The 16,466-nt window shown below is 43.2% G+C and overlaps 1 protein-coding gene across 3 annotated transcripts; it reads left to right on the top strand.

The window, feature by feature from the left end:
• Positions 1–822: 822 nt before the first annotated feature.
• nfil3-6 (nuclear factor, interleukin 3 regulated, member 6) lies at positions 823–8,872 on the top strand. Of its 3 annotated transcripts, none has more exons than XM_059991976.1 (3): positions 3,093–4,522; positions 4,746–4,897; positions 7,348–8,872. In XM_059991976.1, the coding sequence occupies exon 3, from the start codon at positions 7,404–7,406 to the stop codon at positions 8,655–8,657; it is 1,254 nt and encodes a 417-aa protein (XP_059847959.1). In that variant the 5' UTR covers positions 3,093–4,522; positions 4,746–4,897; positions 7,348–7,403; the 3' UTR covers positions 8,658–8,872. The 3 variants fall into 3 exon arrangements, with proteins under 3 accessions (XP_059847961.1, XP_059847959.1, XP_059847960.1); XM_059991977.1 differs by having other exon boundaries at positions 3,093–4,526; XM_059991978.1 differs by lacking the exons at positions 3,093–4,522; positions 4,746–4,897 and adding an exon at positions 823–1,045.
• Positions 8,873–16,466: the final 7,594 nt, after the last annotated feature.

The raw sequence follows: 16,466 nt of genomic DNA, 5'->3' as shown, positions 1-16,466 counted from the left end.
TACACAGTCAAACAGCTCGTGTCTTGTATGCCACCAAGGACTCTAGCAGGTTTCTACAGATGCACCATGGAGAGCGTTCTGACTGGTTGCATCACCAATGATATGGAGCCGCGCTGCACAGGATCAGGAAAAACATGGAGAGGGTTGTGGACCCAGTAAGCTGCATTATGGGTACAAGCCTCCCCACCATTTGACCTATTCAATGGCAGTGCCTGAAGAAGGCAATATCAATCATTCAGGACACTCGCCATTCAGGACATGCCCTCTTCTCATTACTACCATCAGGGAGGAGGCACAGGAGCCTGAAGATCCAAACTCAACGTTTTAAGAACTGCCTCTAAGACTCCACCATCAGATTTCAGAACAGTCTATGAACTCACCTTTCTATTCCTCTTTGCTCTATTTATTGTTACTGTAACTTGTAATAATTCGTTGTAACTGCCACAAAAATACAAATGTCAGTGCCAATTAACCTGATTCTGGTTCTGAAGGTAGACTGAAATATCAAAGGTAGAGCAGGACGGGTGCGTCTGAGAGGATGGGAGTCGCGGGTACTCGCTGCCGGACGGGAGAGGGAAGAGGCAAATACGCAGAAGTGTCTCAGCGTGCATTTGTTTCTCTCTCGGAGTGAGGAGGGGAGCGGGATTCAGGATCAGGTTTATCATCACTGACGTGTTGTTTTGCGGCGGCAGTACACACTACAAACATAAACAAAATGCTACAAGTTACAATTTATTCTACAAGTACGCTGTTTCCAGATCAGTGCACAGTGGAAAATAACAAACTACAGAAAGGGCAGGAGTAAATTACAGAAATAGTGTGAGGAAGGCGGAATGAATCTTACTCCTGCCTCGGTGGGAGGAGTTCTTTTTCATGATTGGGTAACATTAGGGGAAAGAAAGCATTGCAACAGCTTAGATAACTCCTGCTGACCGGACAGATCTACTTTCGAGGAAGGAGAATTATATACTCGGAACTGTGGCGAATGACAATATTTTTGCGCTGGAACCCGAACCAGCAGTGGTGGAGGAAGACGAGGAGAGTCGTGAGTTTGCCTTTTTCCCTTCAGTCGCTTTAGTGATCAAAACTTAGTTTTATCCAAAATGTTGATTCAGCAGCCAAGTGAAGCGGGGAGACTAAGTAAGTTTGAACTAACTAGCTTATGTGAGGGAGAGTGCGGGGAGTAATGAGACTGCGTTTTAATTAGATACCGACTGGCACATGTTTGGGAAGGAGGCGAGATTGAGTTTAATGGAAATTTATGTGGATGTTTGTAGCCTCGGCTGGTTGTAGCGTCAATTCTTCACAAAGAGTGCCAGGGTTTGTGTCAAGTGGCCGACCTGTTCTGGGGAAATACCTCAGTGTACTGAGGTACACTGAGAAATACTGGCCGCTCGTGTTGGCGAGTTGGGGTCGAATCCCCAATATCCTGGGGGCTCTCGTTAACGTGACTGTTGTGTATTAAACAGAGAACGGTGATGCTGGCAAAGACTTTTAACTTACAGAATCTTCCAACTGACTCCTAACTCTAGTTAATTATCGCTTATTCGCATTTATATTATTACCTGTGCGCTATCGTATTTATTCTAACCTAATGTATAATTACCATTTTTACTACAAATTATTTAGTCACATGAACTGCGGTAAAAGTAGAAAATTCTGGAAATACACAATAGGTCGGGCAGCTTCTGCGGAATAAAAAGACGGTTAACCTATCAGGTGGAACACTCTTGATCAGTAAATTGAAAAGTTAAACTCTTTCGCTCTTCATAGACTGACCCTCAGTTTCCAACATTTCCTGCTTTATTACAGATTTCCAGAATATGGCGTTCCTGTTTATTTTCAGAAAACTTAACAATGATTTATCGGAATCTATTGCCCATAAAATAATTAAGCTTGCTGTAATATTTATTACAAGATTCCTTGGCTTTATTACAATAACATCACTTCGAGTACCTCACCTTAACTCCCGTAACAGTGTACTCTCTCTAATGAGCGTCCCATTACTGCCGATTCTTCGATATCCAATGTCGTAATTGCTCTAATATAATGGCCGTTACTGTATTTTCTGTAATATTTATTGACCACTAGCCACGACCACGACTTAACTCGCGTTTACACTGCCCCAGAATATGTGTGGGTCCCGTATCAGCCTCTTCAGCGACCTGAGGACTCATCAATAGGCAACCCCTTGGGAAAACATACGCGACTTGAGTGATCACATTACTATTTCTGTTATATGCAATTTAACACACCAACAAACTTTGAATACGGTTTCAACTTTGATTTTCATACCAGCTAAGTTGTAGTATGTAATATATTATTCCCATTTATTATCATATTACTCTAATATAAGTCTGATTCAGTATATAACTTCAAGTGGGTGTAAATCAGACTTTCCTCTGACTCACTTGGTTAAATTGAGAAGAAGGAGATTCCTTCCCCATCAGATTTTCCCAGAGATGCTCTGAAAGGGGTTTTAGGTGACAGCTATTACTTGGCGTAGTCTGAACAATACAGCTGAATTTAGATCGAAAATAGTATCCCTACTGAGAATTACAACAGGCTTTCATTGTCCAAACCCCTCAGCTGGAAATATTTTGCCAGTGACTGCTGGCTCAAGGAGTTTCTAACCTGCTATTGTCAGATGTTTGAACAATAAGATGGACTCTTGACCTCACAATTTACTTTGTTATGATCTTGCCAGTTGTTACACTTTATTCTGCATTGTTATTGTTTTACCTTGTTCTTCCTCAAAGTGTTGTGTAATTAATTGATCTGTATGAAAACACTTTCCCTGTACTTTGGTCCCCGTGACAATGATACAGCAGTATCAATAACTCAATGACCTGATGTAGGATTACCTCATCTGTTTGAACTGTACGCAAGACAATTGTTTCACTGTCTTTTGGTTGACATGACAATCATAAACCTTCTCCAATATACTCAGAGTAACCCAATATTTGTCAACTGCACTGTTGACAGGAAAGTTGGTCTCAAAAGCTGCCAATCATTCAGCTGGACAGAAGTCCGAGATTCAAGCTATATCTCATAATTCTTAATCGAAATTATCAAATACCATGACTTTGTAATTGAAGAGAACTGCAACAGTTTCAGTTTATTTTGATAAATAATGTAGGTTTGATTGATGAAGTGGGCTGTTGACCTCACAATCCACCTGGTTATGATCTTGCAGTTTATTGCTCAGCTGCACTGCATTTTCTCTGACTGGCCCCATTTACACTGTTGTGATTCATGAATTGGCAACTGAGATGCCTGCTGAAATGGTTTTTAGGTATTGTGAGAGCACCTGCCTCATTTGTTACATTCCCTTAAATATAACAGTTAACAGAAATCTGGATAGGCACATGGATGAAGAACCATAGAGTGCCATGGTCTGGGTATAGGTAAATGGGGTTAGGCAGAAGACCAGGATGGCATTGACTAGAAGAGCCAAAGGGCCGGTTTCTCTGCTGTCCTATTACTCTATGGCACCATTTCATCAGGCAATGTATTCCCAATTCCAACCACATTTGTGTGAAAATCTCCCCCTCTCTAAATTTCCTGCTTCTTACTTTCTACTTAGTTCCTCTTGTTTTAGACACCCCCATTAAAAAACCCTCAAAGGTTTCTACCTCTGTCAGGTCACCCCTTCAGCATCCTGCACTTCAGGGAAACAAACACAGCCTATCCTGGCTCGCCTTATAACTGATATGTTCCAATCCAGTCAATATCTTGGTGAACCTTCTCCGCGCCTCTCTGGTGTGATCACATCTTTCCACTAGTGCGGTGAACAGAACTGCACACAGTACTCCAGGTATGGCCTAACCAGTGCATGGTTGTGCCTGCTTTCGTATCCTACACAACAGCCAATAAAGGCAAGCACCTCATATCATTTCTAAACCACCCTATTTACTCACATTGACATTTCAAGATATATGTAATTTTAAAAATAAGTTTATTTATGATATATCAGCTTCTACTTTAATCATAGATGTGCGATACAAGAGACTGCAAAAGTTGCAGTCTGGAGCAATAGACAGAGCATTGGAAGAACTCAATGGGTCAGGCAGCGGCTGTGGAGGAAATGGAGTGTTGATCGATATTCCTCATCTGAACTCAGTCTCAGTCTCAGTCTCAGATTCTCACATTAAAGAGAAATGTGATCTAAGTGACTTTGACTGTGGAATGATTGTTGGTGCTTGGGTACCTCAGTCCTGGGATTTTCACACAGTCTCTATTGTTTACAGAGAATGGTGTGATAAAAAAAGCACCCAGTGAGTGACAGTCCTGTGGGTGAAAATGCCTCGTTAAAGAGAGAGGTCAGAGGCAAATGGCCAGTCTGGTGCAAACTGACAGGAAGGTAGCAGTAATTCAAATAACCACACATTACAACAGTGGTGTGCAGAAGAGCATTTCTGAATGTAGAGCACATCAAATCTTGTAGTAGATGGGCTACAGCAGCAGAAGACCGCAAAGATATACTCATCTGAAGAGGTACCTGACAAAGTGGCCACTGAGTGTATGTATGTTTCATTCTTTATTTTGTACCACATATCCTTTTAAAAGTTTATTTTAAAATAATGTGCTTTCTGTTTCCTGTTTTGTTGTCTGTAAGAACCACTCAGCCTTTCACCTGCCGTGCCCTGCATCACCCCTCCGTTTCACTTCTTTATACTGCCTATCTCTGTTCTACATTCTCAGAGTCTCGACATGAATCAACAAGTGTCCCTTTCCTTCCACAGATATTGTCTGACCTGTTGAGGGCAGGAGGTGCAGAAGCCTGAAGTCTTGCACTGCTAGGTTCAAAACAGCTCCTTCCCTTCAACCATTCCGGTCTTCATTCATCTGGCACTACCTCAATGTGGCAACACTGTGACTACTTTGCATTGCAAAGGTCGTTCTAATTGTGTTCTTTCTTGTGTAATTCAGTATAATTTTTGCTTAGCTTATGTTTTTCTTGTGAATGCTGCATATCTGATGCTATGTGCCTGTGAAGCTGCTGCAAGCAAGTTTTTCATTGCACCTGTACATTGTTTACCTGACAGTAAACTCAACTTTGACTTTGAGTTCCTTCAGCAGTTTGTTTAATGCTCCAGGTTCCAACATCTCCAGCCTGTGAGAGTCATTTGATGTGGTTTTCTACTTGGCCTGGTTGATACCTGCTACACACACAAAATGCTGGAGGAACTCAGCAAGTCAGGCGGCATCTATGGAAGTGAATAACCAGTCGATGTTTCGGTCAGAGACTTATCTTCAGGAGTGGAAAGGAAGGGGGAGGGCACCACAATAAAAGGTGGGGGGGGGGGAGGAAGGGATAACTAGCTAGAAGTCAGGTGGGTGGGAAAGGTAAAGGATAGTGAAGAAGGAATCTGATAGGAGAGGAGAGTGGACCATGGGAGAAAGGGAAGAAAGAGCAGCACCAAGGGGGAGATGATAGGTAGCTGAGGAGAAGAGGTAAGAGGCTAAAGTGGGGAATAGCAGAAGAGGAAGGGAAAAGGAAGAAGGAAATAAAATCACCAGAGATTGGAAAAATCAATGTTCATGCCATCAGGTTGGAGGGTACCTAGATGGAATACGAGGTGTTGCTCCTCCAACCTGAGAGTGGCTTCATCCTGGCAAAAGAGGAGGCCATGGATTGGCTTGTGAGAACAGGAATGGGGATGGGAATTAAAATGGTTGGCCACCGGGAAGTTACATTTTTGGCAGCTGGACAGAGGTGCCCAGCAAAGGGGTCCCTCAATTTATGTTGGGTCTCATCAGTGTAGAGGCCACATCAGGAGCACCAGATTCGATAGACGACCTCAACAGATTCACAGGTTGCCTCACCTGTAAAGACTTTTTGGGGCCTTGTACTGTGGTAAGGGAGGGGGTAAATGATCAGGTGTAGCCTGCAGGGATGTATACAAGGAAGGAGATTAGTGATGAGGGCCAACTGGACAAGGGAATCACAGAGGGTGATCCCTGTGGAAAACTGAAAGTCGGTGGAAGGTACAGGTGTGTTTGGTATTTGGATCTTGTTGAAGATGGTGGAAGTTACAAAGATGATATGTTGGATGCAAAGGCTCATGGGGTGATAGGTGCAAAGATGGCGTGAGCAGAGATGTCCGGGAAATAGAAGAGAAGTCAGTGAGGGCAGTATCAATGGTGGAGGAAGGGAAACCCCTGCCTTTGAAGAAGGAGGACATCTCTGATGTCTTAGAAAGGAAAGCCTCATCCTGGGAACAGATGTAGTAGAGATGAAGGAACTGAGAAAAGGGAATAGCATTTTTACAGGAGACAGGATGGGAAGAGGTATAGTCAAGATAACTGTGGGAATCGGTAGTTTTATAAAAAGATGTCAGTCGACAGTTTGTCTTCAGAGATCGAGACAGAGATATTGATGAAGGGAAGAGCGGTATCAGAATTTCGATACCTGCAAAAGAGTTGGATGACAAACACGCCACTGATCATTTCTGGCCGCCTCATTATAGGAAGGATGTAGAAACTTAAGAGAGGGTGCAGAAGAGATTTACAAAGATGCTGCCTGGTTTAGAGAGTATGTCTTATGAGGAAAGATTGAGCAAGCTATGGGCTTTGGCCTTTGGAACAAAGGAGGATGAGGGGCGATTTGATAGATGTGTATATGGTGATAAGAAGCGTAGATAGTGTGGAATCTGGCACCTTTTTCCCAGGGCAGCAATATGAGAGGACGTAGTTTTAAAGTGGGACGAGGAAATTATAAGGGGATGTCAGAAGTAGGATTTTTCTACCCAGAGAGTCATGGGTGCGATGAACGCCCGACCAAAGTTGGTGATAGAGGCAGATACATTAGCAACATTTAAGCGACTCTTAGTTAAGCATATGGATGAAAGAAAAATGGAGGGCTATGTGGGAAGGAAGTGTTGGAGTAGGCTTAAAGGCTGTGATTCTTAGGGACGTGCTAATATTACTTTGTGATTTAAGTACAGGATTTTAACTACATGTCATGTGTGTGACTGTTACTACCACAGGCAGCTATGGAGGCAGGTCATTGGGTGTATTTAAGGCAGAGCTTGATAGGTTCTTGATTGGACACGGCATGTAAAGTTATGGGGAGAAGGCTGGGGAGTGGGGTAGAGGAGAGGGAGAAAAAGGATCAACCATGATTAAATGGTGGAGCAGTCTTGATAGGCCAAATGGCCTAATTCTACACCTATGTCTTATATTCACTACGTTTTGCACCTTGGCCCCACAGGAATGCTAATTTGTTTAGCAGTATATATGTGTATGGCTGAATGACAATAAACTTGAACTTGAATTTGAAGTAAGCCTTAGGGAATAATGTATAGCATTCTAACCATCTATTTTTCTATGTTATTTTAACAGATCCCTTGTTCAACATTGAGCCCTTCTATCAGAGACAAGCGTTTCCATCAGTCAGGATGGACGTGTCTGCAGCCAAACCTTGCCAGGAGGTAAGAGAAGTGAGGGCAGACCAACTCCAGGAAAATGAGCCCCACCCACGTTCGCTGGAGCTGTGTGGCCCGCACATGTCCTTCACCGAAGAAGCCATGTCCCTGCTCAGCACCAACAGCCTCTTGGCCAGATCCCTGCTGGGCATGAGGCAGGTCAAGCCCAAGGATACCAGCTCCGCCAACCGGAGGAAGCGAGAGTTCATCCCAGAAGAGAAAAAGGATAGCAGCTACTGGGACAAGCGTAAGAAGAACAATGAGGCAGCCAAGCGGTCCCGTGAGAAACGGCGGGTCAACGACATGGTCCTTGAGCAGAGGGTCCTTGCCTTACTGGAAGAAAATGCCAGACTGAAAGCTGAGCTCTTGGCTCTGAAGTTCAGGTTTGGTATCATTAAGGACCCTGCAGAGATGCCAGTCACTCCAAGTAATCCATCATCTCTCTGCTGCACAAATGGGATCCAAGGACCTCTTGCAGCCATGGCTGTGAATGGTTATGTTGCTCATCCTGTGGACAATAAAAGCTTCCCACCTAATAACCAGCAGGGAGGGGTATCTATTGGGGCAGAAGCACAAGAGTCCAGTGTGGTGTCTGAGGATTCTGGTATCTCCACCCCTGGAAGTTCCAACATTGGAAGTCCTGTCTTTTTTGATGACCATCTGAGTGACCAAGGCAAGTTATCCCCGAACCGCGAGGACCACTTTGAAGCTCAGCTCTCTTCCCCTAGTGACGTGGAGGTGGACCTTGCTAGGATAGGCTCCAACGAGAACACTAAGCCAGTGAGATCCCAAGAAAGAATGGACATGGTGAAATCTTTGCCCCATAAGCTCCGGTTTAAGATAGGAGCTGGGGTGGAAGAGAGCACTGAGGTTGATTTGAGGCTAAGAGTTTTTCAAATGGCAGTGGGTAATTCTACCCCCAGAACTCTTCCGGAACAGTTGCCTGGTCAGGTCAGGGATCAACTTCAAGGGTGTTATACCAACACTGTAATGCCTCACTCTGACAAGGGCTCCGGGGCTGGCTTGTCTCCACCTTCTTGGAGAGCCCACATTGGAGCCCAGGGTGGTGGCCAAGCAATTTCAAACTGCCCAAAGAACCATGCAAACGAGGACTCCAACATCAAATCCGAAAACAGCATCCTCAGGAATCAGCTTGCTTCACTCTCTGCTGAGGTCGCTCAGCTCAAAAAGATGTTTTCTCAGCAAAGGTGTTCCAATTTCAAATAACACGGGTCATCGTCGATATTTGTACGTTGTTAATTTGATTTGCCTCTCACTTCATAATTAAGTTATTTGCATAAAACTAAGCCCATGCAAATATTTATTGTTTGTCCTTGTGAATGGATTTAAATGCGTGTAAATATATTTTTACTTTATTTTTTAATCAGCCATTGGTGTTGTAATAAATCCTTTATGACCAATTTAGGAATGGAAGTTCTTCACACTGAAAAATGTTCTTGGTCCTCTGCTGCAGTCTATAAAACATTTGGAGACTCAGCTATGATCTGTCCACAGATTGTTGGAAAGTCCTTTCACTGTGAAATGAGTTGAGAACATCTGTATCTTAACTATGTTAAATGGTTTGATGGTCTGCAGATAGATAAATCTCCAGCCAGACAAAAAGTGGAGGTTTAAATTATTATCAACACTGTATACACTAGAACATGATCAATATTGATCAATATCAATCTTTGCAGATTGAGCGATTAAGCTCTATTTAGTGGGTGCAGGATGTCCACCTGACTATCTATTGTGCCCAGAAGCTGCATCAATTGGCTCCCTGCCATTATATTCTGAGAGTGGATATATGGTGGACAAGTGGCTGGGAGATGGGTCAACGTTCGTCATGAGCATTGGTGAGCTTGTGGTGTTGCATGCTCATCTAAGCCTACCAACCTGCCCTTCTTTTTACTGTCCCTTAGATTATAAGATGCTTCTACCACCAACCCCCAGCAGTACGTTCCACACCCCCAATACTCACCATGTGAAAAATAATTACCTCTGACATACCTCCTATAAGATTATAAGACAGGAGCAGAATTAGCCCACTCAGCCATTCCATCATGGTTGTTTTATTAGGCGTCCCAACCCCAGTTTCCTGCCTTCTCTCCATACCCTTTGCTGTCCTGACTAACCAAGAACCTATCAGCCTCCACTAAATATACTCATTGACTTGGCTTCCTTAGCCATCTGTGCCAATGAGTTCCACAGACTCACTACCCTCTAGCTAAAGGAATTCCTCCTCACTTCTTTTCTAAAAGGACATCCCTCTATTCTGAAGCTGTGCCCTCTGGACCTAGACTCAGCCACTATAGGAAACATCCTCTTCACATCCACTCTGTCTAGGCCTTTCAATATTCAATAGGTTTCAGTGAAATCCACCCCCCCCCCTCAAGTATAGGCCCAGAGCCATCAAATGTTCCTCATATGTTAATCCCGTCATCCTTGGAATCATTCTTGTGAATCTCCTCTGGACCCTCTCCAATGCTAGCACATCTTTTCATAGATAAGCAGCCCAAAATTGTTCACAATACCCAAGTGCAGTCTGGCTAATACCCTATAAAGCCTCAGCATTACATCTTTGCTCTTATATTTTAGTCCCATCAGTACTTTCCACCAATCACCTTAAAATTAAAAGTCTCTGGCTATCCACTCAATCTATGCTTCTTATCATCTTGAGCAGCTCAGTCAGGTCAACTCTCATCCTCCTTTGCTCCAAAGCCCAAGCTCACTCAACCTTTACTCACAGGACATGCTGTCTAATTCAGGGAGCAACCTGGTAAATCTCCTCTGCTCTCTTTCCAAAGCTTCCACATCCTTCCTATAATGCAACCAGAACTGAATACAACACTCCCAAGTGTGGTGAAGCCAGAGTTTTATAGAGCTGCAACAGCTCTTAAACTCAATCGCCCAACTACACAGATATATGACAAAATTGACATATAAAATACTTGCAGAAAAGGACAGATTCATTTTGCAATGAACTAGCTAGTCCTTAAATAATACATTTATTTTCTCCTCTCTCCATCTGTGCCTATCAAATTTTAGAGCTTATATATACTATCTCAATAAAGACTTTCTAAGCTACATGACAATCAAAGCAAACTAGAAAGGCTGGAAAACTGAAGCAAAATAAAAAGAAAATGCTGGAGATATTTGGCTTGTCAGGTAGCATCTGTGGAGAGAAAAATAGAAGCAATGCTTCAGGTTTCAAATGAAATAAATGCCTGTGTAGCAAGGCATGGACTATTAATGACACCATGATTAAGGGTTAAGGCATTTTAAATTGAAATCAGAGCAAGATAGTTTTCACATCTAAACATGAGGCAAGAAATAAAACAGGCAAATGCTACGTTTGGAATAACCAAATCATTGGCCAGAAAATTTGCAGTGATGTAGTAGACAGTGAGGAGGGTTCTCTAAGAGTGTAAGAGGGAGTTGGCTAAGGAATTGCAGGTAAAATTTATCTTGGACAAGAGCAAAGTGTTGTATTTTAGAAAGATAAATCAAGAGACAGACCTAAATGAAATGACCTTGAGGAATTTGAATCAGAGTCAGATTTATTTTCGCTGACATGATGTCCTGAAATTTGTTGTTTCACCACTGCAGTGAAGTCCAAGACATAAAAATTACTACAGGTTACAACAAACAAGCAACAACTAAACAAATAAGTGACTAGACAGATAGCTAGAGGAAAGAGAGATATATTGAGCTAGTGTTCATTGGTTCATGGTCCATTCAGAAATCTGATGGCAGAGGAGAAGAAACTGTTCTAAAAGTGTTGTGTGTGTGTGTCTTCAGGCTCCTGTACCTCCTTGTTGGTGGTAGTAATGAGAAGAGGGTATGTCCCGGATGGTGAGAGTCCTTAATGATGGATGCTGCCTTCTTGAGGCATTGCCTTTTGAAGTTATCTTCGAAGGTGGGGAGGGTTGTGCCTGTGATGGAACTGGCTGAGGCTACAACACACTGCAGACTCTTTTGATCCTGCATGTTGGAAACTCCATACCAGACTGTGATGCAACCCGAGTGCTTTCCACTGTACGTCTACAGAAATTTGTTAGAGTCTTTGGTTGCATATCAAACCCACTCAAACTTCTAATGAGGTAGAGTTGCTGGCATGCCTTCTTTGTGATTGCATCAATCTGTTGGGCCTAGGATAGATCCTCTGAGATGTTGATGCCTAGGGAGTGTTGTAGAAGAGCCTAGTAGAACAAGTAACTGGTTTCCTGAAAGTGGCAACACTAGTGGACAGGGTGGTGAAGAAAGCGTTTAGTACACTTGCATTCTTCAGTCAGGGCACTGAGTACGAAGGTCAGTATATCAGATTACAACTGTGCAAGACATTGGTGGCACCACACTTAGAATGGTAGGTACAATTCCGGTCACCCAGCTTGAAGAAGAATGTCTTTAAGCTGGTCAGGCGGCAGAAAAGATTCGCATGGATGTTACCAGAACTGGGAAGCCTGAGTTATTAGGAGAGATTGGTGATACTAGGATTGTTTTCCCCCGAGTCCTGGAAACTGAGGTGAGTCCCAATGATGTTGATAAATTCACAAGAGTCATAGATAAGGTGAGTGGTCACAGTGCTTTTCCAAGGGCAGAGGAATCTAAAATTAGAGGGCATAGAGTTAAGGTGAGAAGGGAAAGATTTGAAGGGGATCTGAGGGATAATAGTTTCATTGAGGGAGGTGACAAAATGGAAAAAGCTGTCAGAGGAAGTGGTAGAGGTGGGTACAGTTTTTAAAAGACATTTAGACAGGTCCATGGGTAGGAAAGATTTAGAGATATAGGCAACATCAAGCAAATGGGACTAGCTCAGCTAAGCACCTTGGTCAGTATGGATGCATTGGGCCAAAGGTCCTGTTTCCATTCTGTACAGCTCTATCACCCTAATACCTCCCTTTCTCCAGTGGTGCTGGGTCTAGACAACCCCATTTCAGAAGCAGAAAATCAAAATGTATTTATATTTTAACCAATTTAATTTTATAACAAAGTTAATGATTTCTGCTTTATTGGTGCCTGTCCTGTATTGTACATCAGCACAGATTAGGATCATGAGGAGTTTCAGAGAAAACAATGTGCTGGTTTTCTGAGTTGGTTTGGAAACACACTGCATTATCATTGCCTTGTCCAGCCATTTGGGGAATGTCACATGGATTATGGTTCTTGATACTACAGGAATGGATAAGTCATTTGTATGGTTTATGGAGATAACAGTTCCTGTGTTGAAATCCAGCTTCATCCCTTGACAAAAATATCACAGCTAACTTTCCCACTGCTGGACCATCAGAGATGCCAAACTTCAGGTGACTTGTGGAATCAGATTCACTTCTTAAAAGAGCAGCCAAGTCTGGTCTGGGATCCTGTCCAATATTTATTCTAGCAATAAGTACATTGATGAGAACCTATTCACTCCAAAATATCAACTGTCCATTTGTCTCCTCGTGCTCACTGACCTGTTGAAACCCTTCAACATCATGTGTATTGCTCCAGATCCCAGCATCTACAGTATCATGTGTCTCTAAGAAGATCATTTTGACCATTATCACATTGGTTTAATGAGCACTTGCTCTACCAAAGTTGCAGGCAGTGTTTCCTAGTCATGTGGATATCACATAGCCGGTAGAACTAAGAACAATACACAAAAATCTGAGGGACTCGGCAGGTTAGGCAGTATCTATAGAGACATTTTGGATCAAGACCTTCATCCCTGCATCTACGTCTCCTTATGTCTTCATTTTGATAGAATTAGAAGCCAACATCTCAGTACCTTTGTTTGTACTGTGAGGTGTGGGAATAGAACAGAACTTTACACTCAATGACCACTTTATTAGGTACCCATCCACCTCAAGGTTCAATGTTTTGTACACTCAGAGCTGCTCTTCTGCACATCATTATTGTACCTCATGGTTATTTGATTTACTGTCACCTTCCTGTAAGACTGAATAACTCTGGCCATTCTCCTCTGATCTCACTCATTAACAAGGCATTTTCGGCCATAGAACTGCCACTCACTGGATGATTTTTTTTTTTGCAACATTCTCTTTAAACTCTGAAGACTGTTGTGCATAAAAATTCCAAAAAGATCATCAGTTTCTGAGTTACTCAACTCACCCCGTCTGGCACCAACAATCTTTCAGCAGTCAAAGTCACTTAGATCACATTTCTTTCCTACTCTGATGTTTGGTCTGAACAACAGCTGAACCCCATGACCATGTCTGCATGCTTTTATGTATTGAGTTGCTGCCACATGATTGCCTGTATTGCCTGATATCTGTATTAACAAGCAGGAGTGCAAGTATACATAATAAAGTGGCCACTGAGTGTTTTCGAGGTAAGAGCTTAGTAAAGGCACAAATCTCAGGGTAATGAGTTGGTATCTACAACAGAATCTACAACAAATTTCTCACAGGAGTCTGACAGGTTTCCATTCCTCTGGTCAACAAAGCACATGGAACATTGGTGGTTTTCATTCCTTATAGCCTTTTGCCATTTCTATATTTACAGATTACAAACTAGCAAAATTCCTTCCACCCTGCCCTTAAAATTTACTCGGTGCATTTCTGATACCTCTTCCTCCTTTCACGATCTCGCCCTCTCCATTTCTGTGGACAAACTGTCTAGCATCTTTTATAGACCTACCGATTCCCTTGGTTATCTTGACAATACCTCTTCCCATGCTGTCTCCCGTTAAATTGCTATTCCCTTTTCTCAGTTCCTTCATCTCTACCGCATCGCTTCCTGGGTTGAGGCTTTCCTTTCCAGGACATCAGAGGCATCCTCCTTCTTCAAAGAACAGAGTTTCCCTTCCCCCACTATTGATGCCGCCTTCACCCTCATCTCCTCCATTCTGTGCTCACCCATCTTTTCGCCACCTTAACAGGGATAGAATGACTTTGTCCTCACCTACGATCCCATGAGCCTTTGCATCCAACACATCATTCTTCACAACTTCCACCATCTTCGATGAGACCCTATCACCAAACACACCTTTACCTCCCCTACTCCACCCCCCCCCCCCCCGCCACTTTCTGCAGGGATTGCTCCTCCATGATTCCCATGTCCATTTTTCCCTACCCACTCATCTCCCATCTGGTACCTATCCCTGCAAGTGATAAAACTGCTGCACATTTTCCTCCTCCGTTACCTCATTTCAGGGCCCCAGTGAGTCTTTCCAGGTGAGGCAACATTTCACCTGCAAATCTGTTGGGATCATCTATTGTAGCCAGTTCTCCTGATGCGGCCTCCTCTACATTGGTGAGGCCCAGCATAAGTTGGGGGACTGCTTTGTCGAGCACCTCATCTCCATTTGCTGAAAGCTGAATTTCCTGGTGCCCAACCATTTTAATGCCTATCCCCATTCCTATTCCAACCTGTCAGTCCATGGCCTCCTCTTATGCCATGATGAGGCTACTTTCAGGGTAGAGAGCAACACCTCATATTCCATGTGGGTAGCCTCTAATCTGATTTCTCTCTCCTTCTGGTAGTTTTTTTGTTTCCCTTCCTTCTTCTTCTATTACCCACTCTGGACTCTTAACTCTTCTCCTCACCAAACTATCACTTCCCCCTAGTGCCACTTCTTCTTAACTTTCTACCATGGTCCACTCCCCTCTCCTATTAGATTCCTTCTTCTCCAGCTCTTTACCTTTCCCACCCGCCTGACTTCACCTTTCGCCGTCTAGCTAGTCATCCTTCCTCTCCCTCCCAACTGTAAGTCTGACATCTTCCCCCTTCCTTCCCAGTCCTGAAGAAGAGTCTCGGCCCAAGATGTCAACTGATAATTCATTCCTACATATGCTGCCTGACCTGCTGAGTTCCTCCAGCATTTTGAGTGAATTTCCCTTATTGTTCAAGTTCATGGAATTTTAAAGAGGCATTCCCAGGAATTTGGTTGTCATCTCTGGACATTCCATTTCAGACCAATTTTTCATATGGTCACTATGTTGCTACTCCTCAATGTGAAATCCTCCAGCCAACATATGGCAAGCTCCTCTGCATGCCCTCTCAATGCTGTATTCAATGGTTGGCACAGTGTAGCAGTTAGTATTTTACAGCTGCAATTACCTGGGTTCAATTCTATCATAAGGAATTTGTAAGTTCTTCCTGTGACTATGTGGGATTCCTCTGGATGCATCAGTTTCTATCACTTTCCAAAGATGTACTAGTTTAGGGAGGGTTAGTAAGTTGTGGGCATGCTGCTATGTTTTCACCAAGAAGCATGACAACACTTATTGGCTGTCCCCATCACATTCTCGGACTCTGTGGTCGTTGATGCAAATGATGCATTTCAGGGTATGTTTTGATGTGTATGTGACAAATAAAGCTAATCTGATTCAAACACACCCAGCCACTCGATACACTGCACCCACACACTCAACAAACAACAAACCACTCAAATATGCCTGATGAATTCACCCATGTCTTCTCAAAGTACTCTGACGAAACTTAGCAAAGCAATAAAAATACGTTTGGAACACAGAAGTAGCTTGCAGTATCTTACCATCCTGACTTGTAGAAGATTGAACTCTACATTTGTTAGAGACCATATTAAGAGTGTGCTCTGCCTGCAGCCATTTAGAAGATCCCCCGATGCTGGTACAGTGTTGAGGGTGACTTGTTTCCATCCTGGTTCTGTGAGTGAGGACGTGGTCCAAGGTGACAGAAGAACTGGTTCTGATACACACATGTTCAAATATGAACACACACATGAAACAAACACATAAACACACACACACTTTACATTACAATAAATAATAAACAGGACAGTAGGGCAAGGTGTCAGTCCAGGCTTTGGGTATTGAGGAGTCTGATAGCTTTGGGGGAAGGAACCTGTTTCAGTGCTAACCTCTGTAAATTGTTGCCGATGTGCAGGTGAGTGCTGGAATTGAGGGGGCAATGGGGATGTAGTGAGAATATTGACAGTTTAAAGTTGGGTAACTGTAGGATCAGTGTAAATGGGTGGTCACGGTCAGTGTGGACACAGTGGGTAGGAGGGCCTGTTTCTGTGCTGTATGTCCAAACGTTCCCTTTTGGTAA

The sequence above is a fragment of the Hypanus sabinus genome, chromosome 16 (assembly GCF_030144855.1).
Source record: "Hypanus sabinus isolate sHypSab1 chromosome 16, sHypSab1.hap1, whole genome shotgun sequence".
Classification (NCBI taxonomy): domain Eukaryota; kingdom Metazoa; phylum Chordata; class Chondrichthyes; order Myliobatiformes; family Dasyatidae; genus Hypanus; species Hypanus sabinus.
The sequence above is the reverse complement of the archived record's forward strand: the minus strand, read 5'-3'. Positions and strand labels throughout refer to the sequence as shown.

Bases quoted from the DNA above. Each gene is read 5' to 3' on its own strand.
- nfil3-6 (XM_059991978.1), top strand. From the start codon at position 7,404: ATGGACGTGTCTGCAGCCAAACCTTGCCAGGAGGTAAGAGAAGTGAGG.